The 20,234-nt window shown below is 41.7% G+C and overlaps 1 protein-coding gene across 2 annotated transcripts in view; it reads right to left on the bottom strand.

The window, feature by feature from the left end:
• The window catches only part of dnai7 (dynein axonemal intermediate chain 7), a 114,064-nt gene that overhangs the window by 32,148 nt on the left and 61,682 nt on the right, over positions 1-20,234 (bottom strand). For both annotated transcript variants that reach the window (XM_063072320.1, XM_063072319.1), the window contains 2 exons: positions 17,943-18,132; positions 6,953-7,167 (listed from right to left, as the gene is read on the bottom strand). In XM_063072320.1, the coding sequence (XP_062928390.1) occupies positions 6,953-7,167; positions 17,943-18,132 (405 nt within the window). The remainder of the gene's footprint in view (positions 1-6,952; positions 7,168-17,942; positions 18,133-20,234) is intronic.

The following is a 20,234-nucleotide window of genomic DNA, read 5'->3' as shown; positions in this document are numbered from 1 at the left end:
CTGGTGACACTGTGATCTCTGTCTCAGAGACCAATGTTAGGCTGTCTTTAAAGAGAGTGAACCCTCACAAAGGGGAAGGTCCCGATGGAGTACCTGGTAAGGTTCTGAAAACCTGTGCCAACCAACTAGAGGGAGTATTCAAGGACATTTTCAACCTCTTACTACTATGGGTGGAATTTCCTACTTGCTTCAAAAAGGCAACAATTATACCATTGCCTAAGAAGAATAACGTGATCTGCCTTAATGACTGTCGCCTGGTAGCACTCACGTTGACAGTGATGCAATGCCTTGAGACGTTGGTTATGACCAGACTGAACTCCTGCCTCAGCAAGGACCTGGACCCATTGCAATTTGACTATCGCCACAATAGGTCAACAGCAGACACAATCTCGATGGCTCTCCACACGGCTTTAGACCACCTGGACAACACAAACACCTACGTCAGGATGCTGTTCATCGACTATAGTTCAGCATTTAATACCATCATTCCCACAATCCTGATTGAGAAGTTGCAGAACCTGGGCCTCTGTACCTCCCTCTGCAATTGGATCCTCAGCTTCCTAACCGGAAGACCACAATCTGTGCGGATTGCTGATAACATCTTCCTCGCTGATGATCAACACTGGTGCACCTCAGGGACGTGTACTTAGCCCACTGCTCTACTCTCTGTATACACATGACTGTGTGGCTAGGCATAGCTCAAATACCATCTATAAATTTGTTGACGATACAGCCATTGTTGGTAGAATCTCAGGTGGTGACGAGAGGACGTACAGGAGTGAGATATACCAACTAGTGGAATGGTACCAGAGCAACAACCTGGCACTCAACGTCAATAAGATGAAAGAGCTGATTGTGGACTTCAGGAAGGGTAAGATGAAGGAACACATACCAATCCTCATAGAGGGATCAGAAGTGGAGAGAGTGAACAGTTTCAAGTTCCTGGGTGTCAAGATCTCTGAGGATCTAACCTGGTACCAACATATCAATGCAGTTATACAGAAGGCAAGGCAGTGGCTATACTTTATTAGGAGGTTGAAGAGATTTGGTATGTCAACAAATACACTCAAAAACCTCTATAGTTGTATTGTGGACAGCATTCTGACAGGCTGCAGAAGGTTGTAAATCTAGTCGGCTCCATCTTGGGTACTAGCCTACAAAGTGCCCAGGATATCTTCGGGAAGCGGTGTCTCAGAAAGGCAGTTTCAATTATTAAGGGCCTCCAGCACCCAGGGCATGCACTTTCCTCACTGTTACCATCAGGTAGGAGGTACAGAAGCCTGAAGGCACACACCCAGTGATTCAGGAACAGCTTCTTCAACTCTGCCAGCCGATTCCTAAATGGACATTGAAACTTTGGACACTACCTCACTTTTTTTAATGCACAGTATTTCTGTTTTTGCACATTTTAAAAAATCTATTCAATATATGTACACTGTAATTGATTAATTTTATTTTTTTCTCTCTGCTACATTATGTATTGCACTGAACTGCTGCCGCTAAGTTAACAAATTTTACAACACATGCCGGTGATAATAAACCTGATTCTGATTCTGATTCTGATTTGTGAAGTACCTCTATGTCTTCCATTTCGTGAACTAAAGTTGCTTGGCTTGATTAATGTTTTAAAGTAGACACAATGATGCTCTAGGTAATCTGCTAGACTGGAGATCATTTGCAAATTAGAAGTTATTTGTGAGGTGTTCTTTGTTAGATATAATATGCAGGTTTTTGACTGCCCTGAGTGATTCAAACTGATTACTGGTTTTGTAACTGATTTTAAACAAAGAGCAGAAGAGGGACAATAAATGGATGCTGGCTTGGACCGGAGTAAATAAGAAGGTCCTAAAGGTCAAGCAGATGACCCACAGCCAATAACCACTGAACGGCAATATTTGAATGCGTAAGTGATGGATCGAAACACAGGGGTTTTTCAGATACAAGATAATGGTAAAACCAGAGATTCACCATTGCGTGGAAGAACCCCCACGCCAGGGGTTGGAAGAAGAAAGGATTGATCGTCTGGCCAGTGGAGATCTCCTGTTTCGGTGTTATAAATTGGGAAAGTGGTCTTCATGAGTATTAGTACAAAGGGAACAGTATAATTCATGTTCTAGGTTGTTAGCCCAGAGTTAACATGTTGTTCGTGCAGAGACAATAATGTGCGAGCATCAATTAATTAAGAGTCGTGTAGTAAGTTTCCTAACTTAGTTCCATTGATGAATGGTCAACATACTTTGGCATCCCGGGGTGCGCTAAAAAAATAGTTTGGGACCCTAGTTTTGAGTTGAATCACCCACGGGAAAGGGAGAGGACAAGAAGAACCCAAGGGGTTCAGGGGATTGGAGAGATTATTTTCTTTTTTTTTGTAATTTATTTTTTATTGAAGTTCATCATCAAACAGAACTTTCCATAAGATGTATTTCAGATACTGTACATATATATCATATAGTCATATTTGTCACAAATCTCCACATAATATTTATCTGAGGTATACACTTATAGAAAGGAGAGGAAAGAAAGAACAATCAAAAGAAGAAAACTATGTACAAAGTAGGGAGTGATCTTTTGTTTTATAACATATTCATTGACTTGTGAGAATAAAATCAGGCCTATGAGGTGCTATGTAGTTAAATATTTATGAAGAAAATGGCCCGACTATGAGGTGTGGATAGGAGAGATTGAGAGTGGGAGGGTCAGGGACCCTGGGGGAATGCATTATAGAAAGCAGTTAGTGAAAAGAAATCAAAGGAATTACAAGAGATTAAAAAAATTTACAATGGACTGTATGTGGGAAGTGGGGAGAGAAAAACAGAAACTGGCAGGGGAATTGAGTAAGTGTAAGGAAGTAGCTGAAGAGAGAGAGAGAGAGGGGGAGAGAGGAAGGAAGATAAAATTCTGAGGGAGCATGGTCTAGTGAATTTAATCCACGAGTCAGTTTCAGACTGCGTGTGAACACATACTGAGAGAGAAGGAGAAACGAGAAGAGGAATATAAAAAGGTGAGTACAAAATTAGAGAAATGGAAAAGACAATGTCTGGGTTTATGGACTGCTATAAATGTTGTACAGAAATCAGCAGCTGAGAAAAAAAGGCAGCTCCAATCACACTAACAGTTTAAAACAGGTCAAAAAGCTGCAACTCTCAGTTCAGAGTGGAATGATATGTACACTTGGCGCGAGGGCTGACAATGACGGTGATGTAGATTTAGCGTATGAGGATGACACTCTATAATAGTGAGGATGACTGGCGAAGTGACCACGACCCCCATGGGTTTTTCCAAGAGGGGGTGGAACCTTCAACACCCCTGCCCCAATGGCACCCATGGTAACCGAGAGAGTTAAAGAGACGCCACAGCCAGGCATCCAGTTGTGACATGGTATTCTACCCTTTTTGACGTGGCCCAAATGATAGCTATAGCTGTGAATATACCAAAACGTGGGCTGGGAGAAGACCTTCGGAAACTTTTCCAGCATAGGATGATCCATGGTTTAGATGAAGCAGAGGAACCTCAGTTCGTCCTGTGTCCAACTTCAGTGTTACACTCCACCCTACAGTAGGAACAGGGACAAGGCCAGGGGACTCTGGGTGATTTACAGGAGGCTATCTTAGAAGCTATCTTATAAGTGAGATGATCCGGTGGAAGCTTTGCATAAGTGCAGACAACGGAAAGGGGAGCACCCCTCTTCATTTGTGACCGTTTTTCTTGAGTGTTTATGGTCCTACTTTGGATAGGCAGAATTTGACTTGACAACAGAGCAGTAGCTGGCTGAGGACCTTGGTATCGTACAGCACGAGGAGAGCAGAAGAATGGGTGAGATGTTTGATCCTACAAATCCCACACATACTGAAGCATGGGTTCTCAGAAGCATGGGAAAAGGAAGTAAGGGACAAAGATTCTAAGGAGGATAAGGGGAAGCAGGTTTCTCAGATGACCCCTATAAGAGAACAAGATGTGAAGTGGCAGAATGAAGGGAGTGGGGGTGCCTATCAGGGTACGCCACCGCCATGCTCAACAGCGCCACCTAGTAGGAGGAGTGGTCAAGGACAAGGTTGGAATGCCTACATTCCCCCTGTTATGAATACCAGATCCCCATGGAAATGTTTGAATTACAGGCACGAAAGTCATTTTGCCAGGGATTCCCCATAACCCAGATGGATTGGGAATGGTCAGGATGTAGCCAAGGCTCCATTGCCCTGGAACATCAAGCACATTTCCCACAATGTAATATCCAAGATGCCAATGGAAACCCACAACTGTATCCAGACTTACCTACAGGGGCTCCAAGTGCACAATGACGGTGTCAGGCCTCCATTACATTGGTGTGCACCGTAAGGTGGGATGGTGCAGGAAGACCTCTTGTAGAAGTTAGGGTATGAGTCCACCCTATAAAATTTCTGTGTGATATAGGAGGCGCTAGAACAGGGGTAGGCAACATCCGGCCCACAAAGGTATTTTGATCAGCCCGCAAGCAAATATTGAGATACTATGCTTATACGACCACACTGATGGACATGCATGGCATCTTGTTACACTGGCCCCAGGTTCCGTTTTGTTCCAAACCAAACACTGGTATATACGAATGACGGGAAGGCAGACTGCCTTATTAATATGTGTTAGATACTCTCCGTGCACACACAGGTTTTCAGATGGGATCGTTCAAATTTGTAAACAGAAACAGCGTCATTGTGTTTTAAGAAAAAATCCACGCTAAATATCCAGATTTTTACATGTGCAATGATACTTGTTGAATAACTCCCGTTTCAAAATAAAATCAAAGAAAAAAATTCCAATGGCAATGAATGCAAAACGCAGGAAAGTAGATGCTGAGTGCCGAAAAAGCTGGGAAAATGAAGGAAATACCCATGCCAGCTACAAAGTCTCAAAGCGTACTGCAGAAAAGATGAAGCCTTTTACAGATGGAGAATTTGTCAAAGAATGTTTACTGACAGTGGTGGATATTGTTTGTCCTGAAAAGAAATCTTTATTTGCATCTATCAGCCTGTCAACAAGAATGATCACACAGTGAGTTGAAGAAATGTCAGCAGGTGTTAAAAGTTGTTTAAGGGATGCCTGCAATGAATTGCATTTTTTTTCAATTGATTTTGATGCGAGTACAGACTTGAGAGACACTGCTCAACTTGCAGTGTTTGTGCAAGGAGTGACCTCAACTTTTCAAATTTTTGAAGAGTTTATTCAATTAATTCCTATGAAGGACACGGTTACTGGAGCAGACATTTTTGAACCTTGCTGAAAATGATGTCAGAAATGAAACTTAATGTGTCGAAGCTAATTAGCATCACAACTGATGGGGCACCAGCAATGGTGGGATAGAAAAACTAAACTGAGTTCTTTGATTACTAATCGGCATCCTTGGTTAAGCACAAATGATTTTCTAGCATGTGTTATTCATTAATTTGAGGCAAAACACAACTAGATGTATTTAAATGGGTAATTCCCATATTCCAAGTTTTTTATGGCATTTACCTGGCCCACTGTTCACTCATTAATACACAATCCAGCCCACAGAGGCAAAAAGGTTGCCGACTCCTGCTCTAGAACCACCCTAAACACATCCACATTAATGCAGCAAGTTGGGAAATACAAGATACTATTATTTTAAGTGCATTTACTGGACTCTCACAAGTAGGAGAGTTGACTTCACCACTGAACGTACATTTGGGACAATGGAGTGTGCTCATCAACTTGCCAACTGTTTAAAAACATATTATAGGAAGTGATTTTATTAAGAAAGCAGGTTTAAGTTTTCATCTGATTAATTGTATGATTTGGCAGCTTAATTGTGATAGAGAGCAGGTCCCTATTGACATTCCAGTAGGACGATACAAGGACCAGCATATATACTGTTGGGATAGGACAGATGACTCAAAGGCCAGACAAATTATTTTAGAATGCCAGGCAGTATCTGCTAAACATAAACATAAACTGCAGCAGGAGTTAGAAGCCAGGTCAGAGAAGCCAGACTCTGCTCCATGCTCTGCATTCAAAGGCCAGTGACATGGACGGGTGATGAAGGACATCTAGCGTCTAGGCATTCGCTCCACACTTGAAGGCCAGTGACATGGCTGTGTAATAAAGGGCATCCATGGATGTCGGACTATCCCAGCTTGGTGGGTCCTGGGATCAGAAGTCAGTGTGAGCAGGATGCATGAGGGCCGGTGAATCAGCAGGCCTGGAGTTTGTGGTCTGGAGATCAGTCCTGTCACCAGCCAGTCCAGGGGTCAGTACTGAAAATCGAAGGTGGATTGGAAATCCAGTCATCAAAGACCAATGGCCAAAGCCTGGAGACTGGAAGCTCAAAGGCTGGTCCTGTGGTTGGAAAACTGGCTGTACGGGTGGGTGGGAAGTGGGGAGGAAGGGGCTTTTTTTTGCCGTTTTGTTGTTTGTTGTGTTCTGTTTTGTTCTGCTAAACATAGTGGGCATGCTATGTTGGCGCCTGAATGTAAAGCAACATTTGTGAGCTGCCCTCAACACATCCTTGTGTTGGTTATTAATATAAAGTGGAATGCTTCATTTGCACTTCAATATATGTCTAATAAATAAATCTAACCTAATCTAAACTGCTCAGGACCATTGAATAAATTATTTATAACTAGTTTTTGTGAGAACAAACATAACCCTTCCTACAAGCAGTGGAGACTTTGGCTTTGGATAGCTCAGTGAAATGGCTGACTGATTTCTCCTCCATCGCCCCACAACACTTCGCCAACCCCAGTCAGTTGAGATCCAGATTTCCCAAGCATTCAAGCTTCCTAAGCAGGCACGACAAGTGGCAACACACAGAGGCATGTATCATCCCACACCAAGCAACTGCTCAAAGTGGTCCAAAAATCACGAGCATCCCCCCGGATTCCTGGCTTGTGCCGTTATTGGCTGTTGCTGTGATCTTCTCAATGTTAAATAAACAGCATAAGCAGAAAAAGTACTGTACCTTGATTTGAATTTCCACTACAGTTAAAGCAGCAGAAACAGATAAAAGAGCCTCATTTTCTCCCACTGGCTTGATTTCCCAGGACTGGAAAGGCATGTTGACGTAATTTCCCTGAATTAGGGTGAAAGTATTGAACATGTCCATCTTAAAGGATATTAATTTTGTCTCTGGATCAAACGTGACATTGTGAATGCCATCCGTCCTCCACTGTACTCCTTTGAAAAAGAAACAAGAGGTTAAATCTAGTGTTATAAATTGAGTGAAAAAAGGGATCAGGTCTTTTCCAGAATGCAGCTGAGTGGCAGGTAAGTGTTATGGGAGACAAAGACAAATTCTGGGTGAATGCCTGAGGAATAGCATGTTTAAAAGGGTACAGGGTGGCCCAATAAATGACTCAAAGAGGAGAAAGGTTTATAATGCCGATAAACTGCAAGAAGATCTCATGGAAACAAATATTTTCTTGGCATTTTGCAGGCTACAAGTTTAGAAAAATATCTCCTTGTCGGTGAAATTGATTCAACATGGGATCAAAAACATAACAAAATGAGACCAGACAAAAGTTTCAGGGAGCCTCTGGAAGGTGAGGAATATGTTATGGAGATAGGCAGAGGGAAGGAGAAAATTCAGGATTTAGCTAACTATTCCACCTACCTGCAGGAGTTCCAGTCCGACATTGTTCTGGAGAGATTCTATTGTGACAGGAGTACCCTACACTGGGTGCCATTAAGACAGAATGGTTCAAGTTCCCCAATAAGAGTGTTGCATGTGGAATGGTGTCACCCTCTGTAACCCTGGTGACAGAGGTAGACCATGACAGGAAATGTCTGCTTGAATTTTCAGTGATGCAGAACATCCTGGAAATACTTGTTATTGTTTCAATCATGAAAAGAAATAACTGCATAATGCTGAGAAAAGTTATTATTCAGTTGAATTCCCTAAGGTGCAATATAGAAAAGCAAATGCAGCATTCTGAGTGGAATCTAACCAATACCGTGAACAGCCAAACATAATGTCATGTGAGAAGCCAAGCAGAGCTGCAGAACGGATGATGCTAATGAAAGAGATAACGAAAGACAATGGAGAAACATTCAAAATGCTAATAAGAGAGATGAGAGAGATTAATGAGAAAGAGACACAATTCAGATGTTGGCGTCTGCCACAGACCGTTTAGAAACCATAGAAAAACTACAGCACAGAAACAGGCCTTTTGGCCCTTCTTGGCTGTGCCGAACCATTTTCTGCCTAGTCCCACTGACCTGCACACAGACCATATCCCTCCATACACCTCCCATCCATGTACCTGTCCAATTTATTCTTAAATGTTAAAAAAGAACCCGCATTTACCACCTCGTCTGGCAGCTCATTCCATACTCCCACCACTCTCTGTGTGAAGAAGCCCCCCCTAATGTTCCCTTTAAACTTTTCCCCCCTCACCCTTAACCCATGTCCTCTGGTTTTTTCTCTCCCCTTGCCTCAGTGGAAAAAGCCTGCTTGCATTCACTCTATCTATACCCATCATAATTTTATATACCTCTATCAAATCTCCCCTCATTCTTCTATGCTCCAGGGAATAAAGTCCTAACCTATTCAACCTTTCTCTGTAACTCAGTTTCTCAAGTCCCAGCAACATCCTTGTAAACCTTCTCTGCACTCTTTCAACCTTATTTATATCCTTCCTATAATTTGGTGACCAAAACTGAACACAATACTCCAGATTCAGCCTCACCAATGCCTTATACAACCTCATCATAACATTCCAGCTCTTATACTCAATACTTTGATTAATAAAGGCCAATGTACCAAAAGCTCTCTTTACAACCCTATCTACCTGTGACGACACTTTTAGGGAATTTTGTATGTCTATTCCCAGATCCCTCTGTTCTACTGCACTCCTCAGTGCCTTACCATTAACCCTGTATGTTCTACCTTGGTTTGTCCTTCCAACGTGCAATACCTCACACTTGTCTGTATTAAACTCCATCTGCCATTTTTCAGCCCATTTTTCCAGCTGGTCCAAGTCCCTCTGCAGACTCTGAAAACCTTCCTCACTGTCTACGACACCTCCAATCTTTGTATCATCAGCAAATTTGTTGATTCAATTTACCACATTATCATCCAGATCATTGATATAGATGACAAATAACAATGGACCCAGCACTGATCCCTGTGGCACACCACTAGTTACAGGCCTCCACTCAGAGAAGCAATTCTCTACTACCACTCTTTGGCTTCTTCCATTGAGCCAATGGAAAATCCAATTTACCACCTCACCATGTATACCTAGTGACTGAATTTTCCTAACTAACCTCCCATGCAGGACCTTGTCAAAGGCCTTACTGAAGTCCATGTAGACAATATCCACTGCCTTCCCTGCATCCACTTTCCTGGTAAAACCTCCTCGAAAAACTCCAATAGATTGGTCAAACATGACCTACCACGCACAAAGCCATGTTGACTCTCCCTAATAAGTCCCTGTCTATCCAAATGCTTCTAGATTCTGTCTCTTAGTACTCCCTCCAATAATTTACCTACTACCGACGTTAAATTTACCAGCCTATAATTTCCCGGATTACTTTTCGGAACAACATGAGCCACTCTCCAATCCTCCGGCACCTCACCTGTAGACAGCGACATTTTAAATATTTCTGCCAGGGCCCCTGCAGTTTCAGCACTAGTCTCCTTCAAGGTCCGAGGGAACACCCTGTCAGGTCCCGGGGATTTATCCACATTAACTTTCCTCAAGACAACAAGCACCTCCTCCTTTTCAATCTGTACAGTTTCCATGATCTCACTACTTGTTTCCCTTAATTCCATAGACTTCATGCCAGTTTCCTTAGTAAATACAGACGCAAAAAACCTATTGAAGATCTCCCCCATTTCCTTTGGTTCCGCACATAGCCGACCACTCTGATCTTCAAGAGGACCAATTTTATCCTTTACAATCCTTTTGCTCTTAATATACCTGTAAAAGCTCTTTGGATTATCCTTCACTTTGACTGCCAAGGCAACCGCATGTCTTCTTTTAGCCCTCCTGATTTCTGTCTTTAGTATTTTCTTGCACTTCTTATACTCTTCAAGCACCTGATTTACCCCCTGTTTCCTATACATTTCATACAACTCCCTCTTCTTCTTTATCAGAGTTGCAATATCCCTTGAGAACCAAGGTTCCTTATTCCTATTCAATTTGCCTTTAATCCTGAGAGGAACATACAAACTCTGCACTCTCAAAATTTCCCCTTTGAAGGCTTCCCACCTACCGATCACATCTTTGCCAGAGAACAACATGTCCCAATCCACGCTTTTTAGATCCTTTCTCATTTCTTCAAATTTGGCCTTCTTCCAGTTCAGAACCTCAACCCCAGGACCAGATCCATCCTTGTCCATGATCAAATTGAAACTAATGGTGTTATGATCACTGGAACCAAAGTGCTCCCCTACACAGACTTCTGTCACTTGCCCTAATTCGTTTCCTAACAGGAGATCCAATATTGCATCCCCTCTAGTTGGTCCCTCTAAATATTGATTTAGAAAACTTTCCTGAACACATTTTACAAACTCTAAACCATCTAGACCCCTAACATGGGAGTCCCAATCAATGTATGGAAAATTAAAATCCCCTACCACCACAACTTTATGTTTCCTGCAGTTGCCTGCTATCTCTCTGCAGATTTGCTCTTCCAAGTCTCGTTAACTATTGGGTGGTCTGTAATTCAATCCCACTAATGTGGCTATACCTTTCCTGCTTCTCAGCTCCACTCAGTGCCAGAGATCCGGCTACCGCAGCTTGTCCCAGGTAAGTCATCCCCCACAACAGTATCCAATGCGGTATACTTGTTGTTGAGGGGAATGGCCACAGGGGAACCCTGCTCTGCTTGTCCTTTCCTCTTCCCTCACCTGACAGTGACCTAATTTCCTGTCCTCTGCTCCTTTGGCGTAACTACCTCCCTGTAGCTACTATCTATAATCTCCTCATTCTCCCGAATGATCCGCAGGTCATCCAGCTCCTGCTCCAGTTCCTTAACGCGGTTTGTTAGGAGCTGCAGCTGGATGCACTTCTTGCAGGTGTCATTGTCAGGGACACCGGAGGGCTCCCTGACTTCCTACATCCTGCAAGAGGAGCATTCCAACATCCTGCCTGGCATTCTCTCTACTCTAAACAATCTGAACAAAAAACTTACCGGAACCTACCCTGGCGTCTGCCTGTTCTCGCCGAAGCCTGTTGAGCCAAAGCCGTCCCACTCTGACTCAGTCCACTCTGACGATGGCCACTACAGTGATGGCCGCTGTATATGGTGGTCTGCTTTTAAACCTTGGCGCACTACATCACGCGCCTGCGCATTGCAGACCCTTCTCCCCGAGCAGTGTTTAAAAAAAAAACTTTTTCTACCCGATTTCTTCACTCCCTTCTTCTCAGCTGCTTGCTTCGACCGTTTGCTTTGAACCTGAACAGTTTGAAGTTTGATGGGCAGGTGATACCCCATCAGGGGGATAAAAATAGCGGATTTGCTAAGGCAAGACACACACGCCACGAGACCCTGTAAAGAGCAGTGTGCCCCACAAGTTGATGGGAGTTTGGAGGACCGGTTCGCGGGAATCGGTCAGAGGCTCACAGGGTGTAAAGGTACGATCAGTGGGAACCTGGTGTGTGTCCGCCCTTGCCTGGGTGCCGGGTTCACCACGGAAGAACGGTCGCATCCGGAACAGAGGGGTCACAGTCGGTGACCACAGCTGGATCAGAAGGCATCGAAAGGTTTGCCTGAAACCAACTGCATCTCTCACTCTCCCCCCTCTCTCTCCAACGGTACAACAACAGTGATTACTTCGAACTGCACTAGACTGAACTGAACTCTGCTTCACCTTAAGACTGATCATTTTACCCCTAGACTGCGATAGAGCTTAGTTGATTCCTGTTACCCTATTTCTGTGTATATGTGTATACTATCATTGCTAACCTGTTACATTTATATCCTTGCCGTTGTGTACTGTATTACTTATTTCTTTAATAAAACTTTATTAGTTCCTAGTAATCACAGACTCCAACGAGTGTTCCATTTCTGCTGATTTGGCAACCCAGTTACGGGGTACGTAACAATAACTACTACCCCTTTGTGTTCCAGCATTTGTGAGATCCATTTTGATTTTCTAAATATTTTACGTAGCCATACTACTTTTAGTGAGTTTTATAGCTGCATGCATTACATTTCTATGCTCCTCCACAGTTCTAAACTCTTCACCATTAAGGCAATGTTTCAATTATTTTTCAGAACTCCATCTGTAAGATTATTGTAAGATCATTTCTAGCTCTCATTTATACAATTTACTGTAAAACTTAACCTGAACTTAGCAAATTTTAACATACAGATTTCTGTTCCATCATCTAAATATGGTAGAAAGCTGAAGTTCCAAGACAGAAGAGAATCACTCTCTTTTTTAATCAGTCTCATACTTTCCTTTATCCCACTTGCCAGTTCTTATTCAGCTGGTCAAGCAGAGAGCATCCTGCAGAAACGGCTCTGTAAAGGCCAGGCAGTGAGGTATATACTCTGAGCATTCTGCAGGCTAAATCAAGAGAGAAGTAGCCACATGAACATAAAAACCAGGAAAATCAGAAGCAATAAGGCGTGGAAGCTTTAGAGAGGATGTAGAGGAGATTTACTAGGATGTTTTATGAGGAGAAGTTGATCAAGCTAGGGCTTTTCTCTTTGGACCAAAGGGAGATACGAGGTGTACAAGATGATAAGAGGCATAGATCAAGTAGGATAGCCAAGGACTTTTTCCCAGGGCAGAAATGGCTATTATGTGCGGGCATAATTTTAAGGTGATTGGAGGAAAGTATAGGGAGCGATAACAGAGGTATGTTCTTTACACAGAGAGTGGCGGGTGTGCAGAACGTCCTATCAGAGGTGGTGGTAGAGGCAGATATATTAGGGACAGTAAAGAAACTCTTAGGTGGGCACACGGATGACAGAAAAATGGAAGGCTGTATAGGAGGGATTGATCTTAGAGTAGGTTAAAAGGCTGACATGACATCATGAGCAGAAGGTTCTGTACTGTGCTTTAATGATCTACGTACCATGTTCAGTACAGAGATACTCCCCTCTGGTTGGACTTCAAGAAACAAAGAGAAAATGCAGTATGCAGAATCGGGAGAAGTCATGCTGGAGCAATCAGCCATTAAAAAGACACCAAATAAAACATAAAATGTAGAAAAACATAAAATGTGGGTCAGGGAATATAAATGGAAAATGAAAACGAGTTAATGTTTCAGGTCAAAGACCCTTTGTCAGAACTGGAAAAGGAAACTTTGACAAGTCTCCACCTGAATCACTAATCTTGTTACTCTTTCTACAGATGGTGCCTGAACTGTTGAGTAATTCCAGTGTTTTCTGAGATTATTTTGTTTTTATTTTAGATTTCAAGCACCCATACACTCTGCTAACTAATGCTTCATCACATTTTTGATTCCAATATTATTAAATTTCAATTTGTTTGTTCCATCAGCATGATTCCCATATTGCAAATTTATATCTTAAAATCAAGAATCCAGAATAAAATGGAAATTTTCAACAAAATGCCTGTCGATGCTCACACCAGGCTGGTACTCAAAATTCACTCAATGGTTAGTTTATAGTTCTGATTCTTTCTTGTTTTGTACATATATATCATTAAAATATTCAAGCCAATCAGAAAAGGTCATGCCAAAGTATCACATTTCTGTGTACTGAATTTAGAATTATTCATTAGTGTGTTTATTATATCATCCTCATTACAGTGGTGTACTCTATGTACCACAGAACAGGTGTCAACAGGAAAATCAATTCCAATCACACATACTCCATCTGAACTTGGTGCATCTTTGAAAACTGTTCTGAGATAGCTACACTGACACATATGTTTTGGTCTTGTTCTATACTGGAACAGTTCTGGAAGTCAGTTTTTTCGACAATTTCTAAAGCACTTAAAATTAATCTACAACCTAACAAATTAACTGGAATAATTCCTCAAAATATCCATGGTTATTTCTGTGTCTGACCAACATGTTATTGCATTTGTTACATTGATAGCTAGAAGGGCCATTTTGTTGAAGTGGAAGGATATATCAGCTCCTACTATGGCACAATGGTTCTCTCAAGTGATGCTAAGTCTTAGCTTGGAGAAAATTAGAAGTCATACCTTTGAACCTTTATTTGATTTTGAGAAAAGATGGGGCTCATTTGCTCGTTATTATCATTTGAGATAATTGATAGATTTTCTCCACGATCTAATTGTAAATTTTTTGGTATATTTTTCTTTATTGCTGGCGGTTTGATGTTTATTTTTAGAAGTTTTTATATGACGCATGGCTCCGGGGTTGTACACCTAATGGGGGGGGGGGGGTTTCTACTTTTTCTGCTCAGTAGGGTTTTTTTATTATCTCAAAATTTTCCAATCTTTAAGATAATATTTTTTTTTCCTTGAGACATTGTAAGTGTTGTTACTTTGATGTACTCATGTATTTTTTGAATAATATAATAATAAAAAGATTTGAAAAGAAAGAAAACTGTTCTAATGCTTTTCATTAGTCTTGTCAACCTCTACTAGCTGATTCTGTTAGCCCCAGGGACTAGAAGTAATGAAAATACTAATTAATGAAGGGGGCATTGTTTATTTCAACATACTAATAACTAACACATTACAACAGGGTTGTGTTCCTTGAAAATGGCCGTTACCATGATTTTTTCTGTAATGCAAATCTGTCTTATGAGTGCATGCATTAAGAAACACAAGTTGAAAAAATACATTTTGCATTATGTGGGAAATAGCAAAAAAAATTTGCTATTTCCCACACAAATTCTCTGAGAAGGAGTTTTATTCTGTATCTCAAATTTTTGGGTAGTGATTTGTGAATTCAGTAGGGGTGAATGTGATAATCAGAGTGGATTTCAATATGCAGGGTAGGTTGAAAAAATCAAGTTGGTGCTGGATCCCAAGTGAAGGAATTTGTAGAATGCCTTTCTAGAGCATCTTGTGAATGAGCCCTCTAGAATAGACAAAGGAGTCAGTAAATGATGTTTACCTGGATTTTCAGAAGCCTTTGACAAGGTGCTGCACATGAAGCTGCTAAACAAGATAAGAGCCCATGGTATTACAGGCGAGATATTAGCCGGATAGAAGATTGGCTGACTGGGTGGAGGCAAAAAGTTGAGGGGAGACTTTTCTGGTTGGCTGACAGTGACTAGTGGTGTTCCGTGGGGTCAATGTTGGGACCGCTTCTATTCATGTTATATGTCAATGCGTTGGATGATGGAATTGATGGCTTTGTAGCCAAGTTTGTTGAAGATACAAAGATAGGTGGAGAGGTAGGTAGTGTTGAGGAAGCAGGGCATCTGTAGAAGGAGTCCTCATGCAGGATTCCCTAAAGGTTAACATGCAGGTTGAGTCAGTGGTAAGGAAGGCAAATGCTTGGTTAGCATTCATTTTGAGAGGACTACAACATAAAAGCAAGATGTAATGCTGAGGCTTTATAAGAGATTGGTCAGACCACACTTGGAATATTGTGAGCTGTCAAAGGCCCCTTATTTAAGAAGAGATGTCCTGGCATTGGAGAGGGTCCAGAGGAGGTTATGAGAATGATCCCAGGAATGAAAGGATTAATATATGAAGAGCGTTTGTTGGCTCTGGATCTTCACTCAATGGAGTTTAGAAGAATGAGGGGAAGTCAAATATTGAAAGACCTAGAAAGACTGGATGTGGAGAGTATTTCTCTTATACTGAGTGAACCTACAGGGGCCTTAGCAGAGATATTTAAATCATCCTTAGCAACAGGTGAGATACTGGAGGATTTGAGGATAACTAATGTTTCACCATTTATGAAAGGCTCTAAAAATAAACTAGGAAATTATAGATTGGTGAGTCTGACATCAGAAGTGGAAAAGCTATTAAAAAGTATTCTAAGGGACCCAATCTATGAGTATTTGAAGAGACAGGGACTGATTAGGGATAGTCAGCATAGCTTTGTGCGCGATAGGTCACGTCTAACCAATCTTATGGAGTTGTCTGAGGAAGTTACCAGGAAAGTTGATGAAGCCAAGGCAGTGGATGTTGTCTACATGGACTTTAGCAAACCTTTGACAAGGTCCTGCATGGGAGGTTCAGTCACTTTGCATTCAAGATGAGGTATTAAATTTAATTAGACATTGGCTTTGTGGGAGAAGCCATTGTGTGGTAGTAGATGGTTGCGTCTCTGACTGGAGGCCTGTGGTTAGTGGAGTGCTGCTGGGATCCGGGCTGCGTCCATTGTTGTTTGTCAGCTGTATCAATGACTTGGTTGATAATGTGGTTAACTAGATCAGCAAGTTTGCAGATGACACCACGATTGGGAGAGTAATGAAAAGCGAGGAAGACTATCAGAGATCGCAGCGGGACCTGGACTAGTTGGAAAATAGGCTGATAAATGGCAGGTGGAATTTAATGCAGACAAGTGCAGGGTGTTGCACTTTGGTCGGACCAACCAGGGTAGGTCTTAAACAGTAAACGGCAGGGCACTGAGTAGTGATGTGGAACGAAGGTATCTGGGAATACAAGTCCATAATTCATTGAAAGTGGAGTCACAAGTAGACAGGGTTGTAAAAAAAAGCTTTTGGCATATTGGCCTTCATACATCAAACTATTGAATACAGGAGATGGGATGTTATGGTGAAGTTGTATAAGACATTGCTGAGGCCTAATTTGAAGTATTGTGTGCAGTTTTGGTCACCAACCTGCAGGAAAGATGTAAATAAGTTTGAAAGAGTACAGAGAAAATTTACAATGATGTTGCTGGGTCTGGAGGACCTGAATTATAAGGAAAGATTAAATAGGTTAGGTCTTTATTCCTTGGAACATAGAACATTGAGGGGAAATTTGATAGAGGTATACAAAATTATGAGGGGTACAGATAGGATAAATGCGAGCAGGTTTTTCTGCTGAGGTGAGAGGGACTACAACTAGAGGTCATGGGTTAAGGATGAAAGGTACAATTTTTATAGGAACATGAGTGGAATCTTCTTCACTGAGAGGGTGGTGAGAGTGTGGAATGAGCTGCCAGCGCAAGTAGTGCATATGAGCTCAATTTCAAAGTTTAAGAGAAGTTTGGATAGGTGCATGGATAGCAGGGCTGAGGTATGAAGGGCTATGGTCCAGGTGCAGGTTGATGGGACTGGGCAGTTTAAATATTTTGACATGGACTATATGGGCTGAAGGGCCTGTTTCTGTGCTGTACTTTTCTATGACTCTGTGACCTAAGACCAGAGGGCACGACCTCAGAATACAAGAATATTTCTTTAGAATAGAGATGAGAAGTAATTTCTTAAGCCAGAGGGTGATGAATCTGTGGAAGTCAAGTCACGAGGTATATTTAAATTGATGTTTATAGTTCTTGAAGAAAGCAGAAGAATGGAGTTGAGAGGGATAACAAATCAGCCGTGATGGAATGACAAAGCAGACTGAATGGGCTGAATGGCCTAATTCTGGCCCTGAGCCTTATGGTCTTATGGAATCTCCATTATCCAAAATTCCATAACAGAGATTGCCTTTACTCCTGAGAGCCCCACAGGACCAATTTCCAAAGACAGTGAATACAGTAAATTTAATAAACTTGTGAGAAATACTGTATAGCACAAAACATTTAAAAGAGGACTGTTTTCTCCTATGAACTATGATTTCTAATACAGCCCAAACACCAATATGAACTCAGAATAAAAATAGAAATTGCTTAATACACTCAGTACATCAGGCTGCATTTGCAGAATGAGGAAAACACCACTGTTTCTCCTTCTATATATGCTGCTTGACCTGCTGAGTGTTTCGATCATTTTTTTAAATTTTAGATTTCTAGAGCTTGCTGTTTTTTATTAATTTTCATTTATTAGTAAGGATTAACTTCTGTAATGGGATGGTTCAGACTTTAGCCTTTCGCTTCCTAGCCTCCCCAGTATTTTGATGTTTAAATAAGTCTGAATAAATACAATACCTTTTGCATCCCATCTAGCAGGCTTGGGTTGTTCAAAAAATAATGCCCTCGGAGGGAGCTTGATGGTGATTCCTACAGGTGGCACAGGTTGGTTTTCGCCTTCCTTCTCATCAGGATTTGGCAGTAAGGAAGTGCTATCCTTGGATGTCACCAATGGATAGGGAAATGGTTGCAAACCTGTATCCGATAGCTAAAAATATAGATACCACAACAGGTTTACTTATTAGTCCTTTCTTCAACACATTACTTATGATATCAGTTTGAAGTTCAAGATACTATCATTCAACCATACACATGTATACAGCTAAACAAAACAGTCTTCCTCAGGGACCAAGGCACTACATATATCACATTCAGCACATAAAATAATACTAACACAATAATTTTAACAGATTAAAAGAAGTATTTTGTAGATGTACAAGTTGACATAAAGTGCATAAACAACAGTCTTATTGTCCAGTAGGGTCTTGCAATTATAAGAAGGACATATAAGACAAACAATCACCCCTTTTGTTAGACCCAGAGTGGCCACTACAACTGGGTGCACCACCATCTTGGATTAAATTGATGCCATAAGACATTAAAAAATGCCGAATTTGACCTCTTAAGCAGAATCACGGCACATGCCCATGCCTGCAATTGCCCAGCCACGTATGGAGAACAGAAAGCTCAACCCTGGAAGTCAGTCAACAAGGCAAGGCATCAGACCTCATAGTGACTAGGCTCAGAATGACCTGTCTGTTTTTTCAAGACTTGGATTGAAGCCAAGTTCTAATAATTGTTGGGGACATTTTAAGGCTGGTTTAAATGGTTCTGAGTTCCATGCAGAGTTAAAACGACAATCATTGCTGTAAATACCCTTAAACATTTACTCCATTAAAAAGATACAGAAACTAAAGTGACGATTAAAAACATTAAAACAAATTACATATAAAATATGTAATTTGGTGATCTGGCACCAAAGTTGGCAGGTGTAGGAACCTAGAGGTAGATTCCCCAGAAGAAGGCATGCCAGCAGCTGTATTTCATTAGAAGTTTAAGGAGATCTGGTATGTCACCATAGACTCTAGAAAGCTCTAAAGATGTACTGTAGAAACCATTCTAACTGGTTGCATCACCATCTGGTATGGAGGGGCTAACGCACGGTACTGTAAAAAGGTGCAGAGTGCTATAGGCTCAGCCAGCTCCATCATGGGTGCTAGCCTCCCCACCATCAACAACATCTTCAGTAGGCAGTGCCTCCATAAGGACCTCCACCACCCAGGACATGCTCTCTTATCATTACTGTTATCGACAAGGTGGTACAGGAGCCTGAAGACACACATACAACATTATCCCATGATTAGATTAGGGTTAACTGGAGTTGTGGGGTTGTGGGGCAGTGTGGGTCAAAGGACAGGAAGGGCCTATATCATTAAATAAAATAAAATAAATATATACTTTGGCCACTTAATCAAGTACACCTGCTCATTAATGCAAATAGCTAATCAGCCAATCATGTGACTGCAACTCACTGCATAAAAGCAAGTAGGAGGTTCATTTGTTGTTCAGAGCCAACATCAGAATGGGGAAAGAAATGTAATCTAAGTGACTTTCACCATGGAATCATTGTTGGTGCCAGACAGGGTGGTTTGAGTATCTCAGAAACTTCTGGGATTTTTCTCTAATGTTTACAGAGAATAAAGAGAAAAGCAAAAAGATCCAGCGAGTGACGGTTCTGTGGGTGAAAACCCCTTGTTAATGAGGAAGGCTTCAGGAGAATGGTCAGACTGGTTCTGGTTGTCAGTAAAGTGACAGTAACCCAAATAACCACACGTTACAACAGTAGTGCGCAGAAGAGCATCTCTGAACAAACATCACATTGAACCTTGAAGCTGATAGCCTACAGCAGCTTAAGACCATAAACACACACTCATTAGCCACTTTATTAGGGACAGGAGTATAAGTTAACTGAGCTTATTTAAGGATGCACAAAAGACAAACTTATACCTGCTGTCAATTTAACAGGCCAATCCAAACATTTAAATGGCTTTCATTCCCAATTGCTTTCCAAGCCACTAATGCAACCAGAAACTTCAGGTCCTGAAGGTTACCTACTTAATGATAAATATGACACTGAGAACCAACATGACAAAGGGACACACGTCAAAGTTGCTGGTGAACGCAGCAGGCCAGGCAGCATCTCTAGGAAGAGGTACAGTCGACGTTTCAGGCCGAGACCCTTCGTCAGGACTAACTGAAGGAAGAGTGAGTAAGAGATTTGAAAGTGGGAGGGGGATGGGGAGATCCAAA

Source organism: Mobula hypostoma, chromosome 20 (genome assembly GCF_963921235.1).
Source record: "Mobula hypostoma chromosome 20, sMobHyp1.1, whole genome shotgun sequence".
In the NCBI taxonomy this organism is placed as follows: Eukaryota; Metazoa; Chordata; class Chondrichthyes; order Myliobatiformes; family Myliobatidae; genus Mobula; species Mobula hypostoma.
The sequence above is the reverse complement of the archived record's forward strand: the minus strand, read 5'-3'. Positions and strand labels throughout refer to the sequence as shown.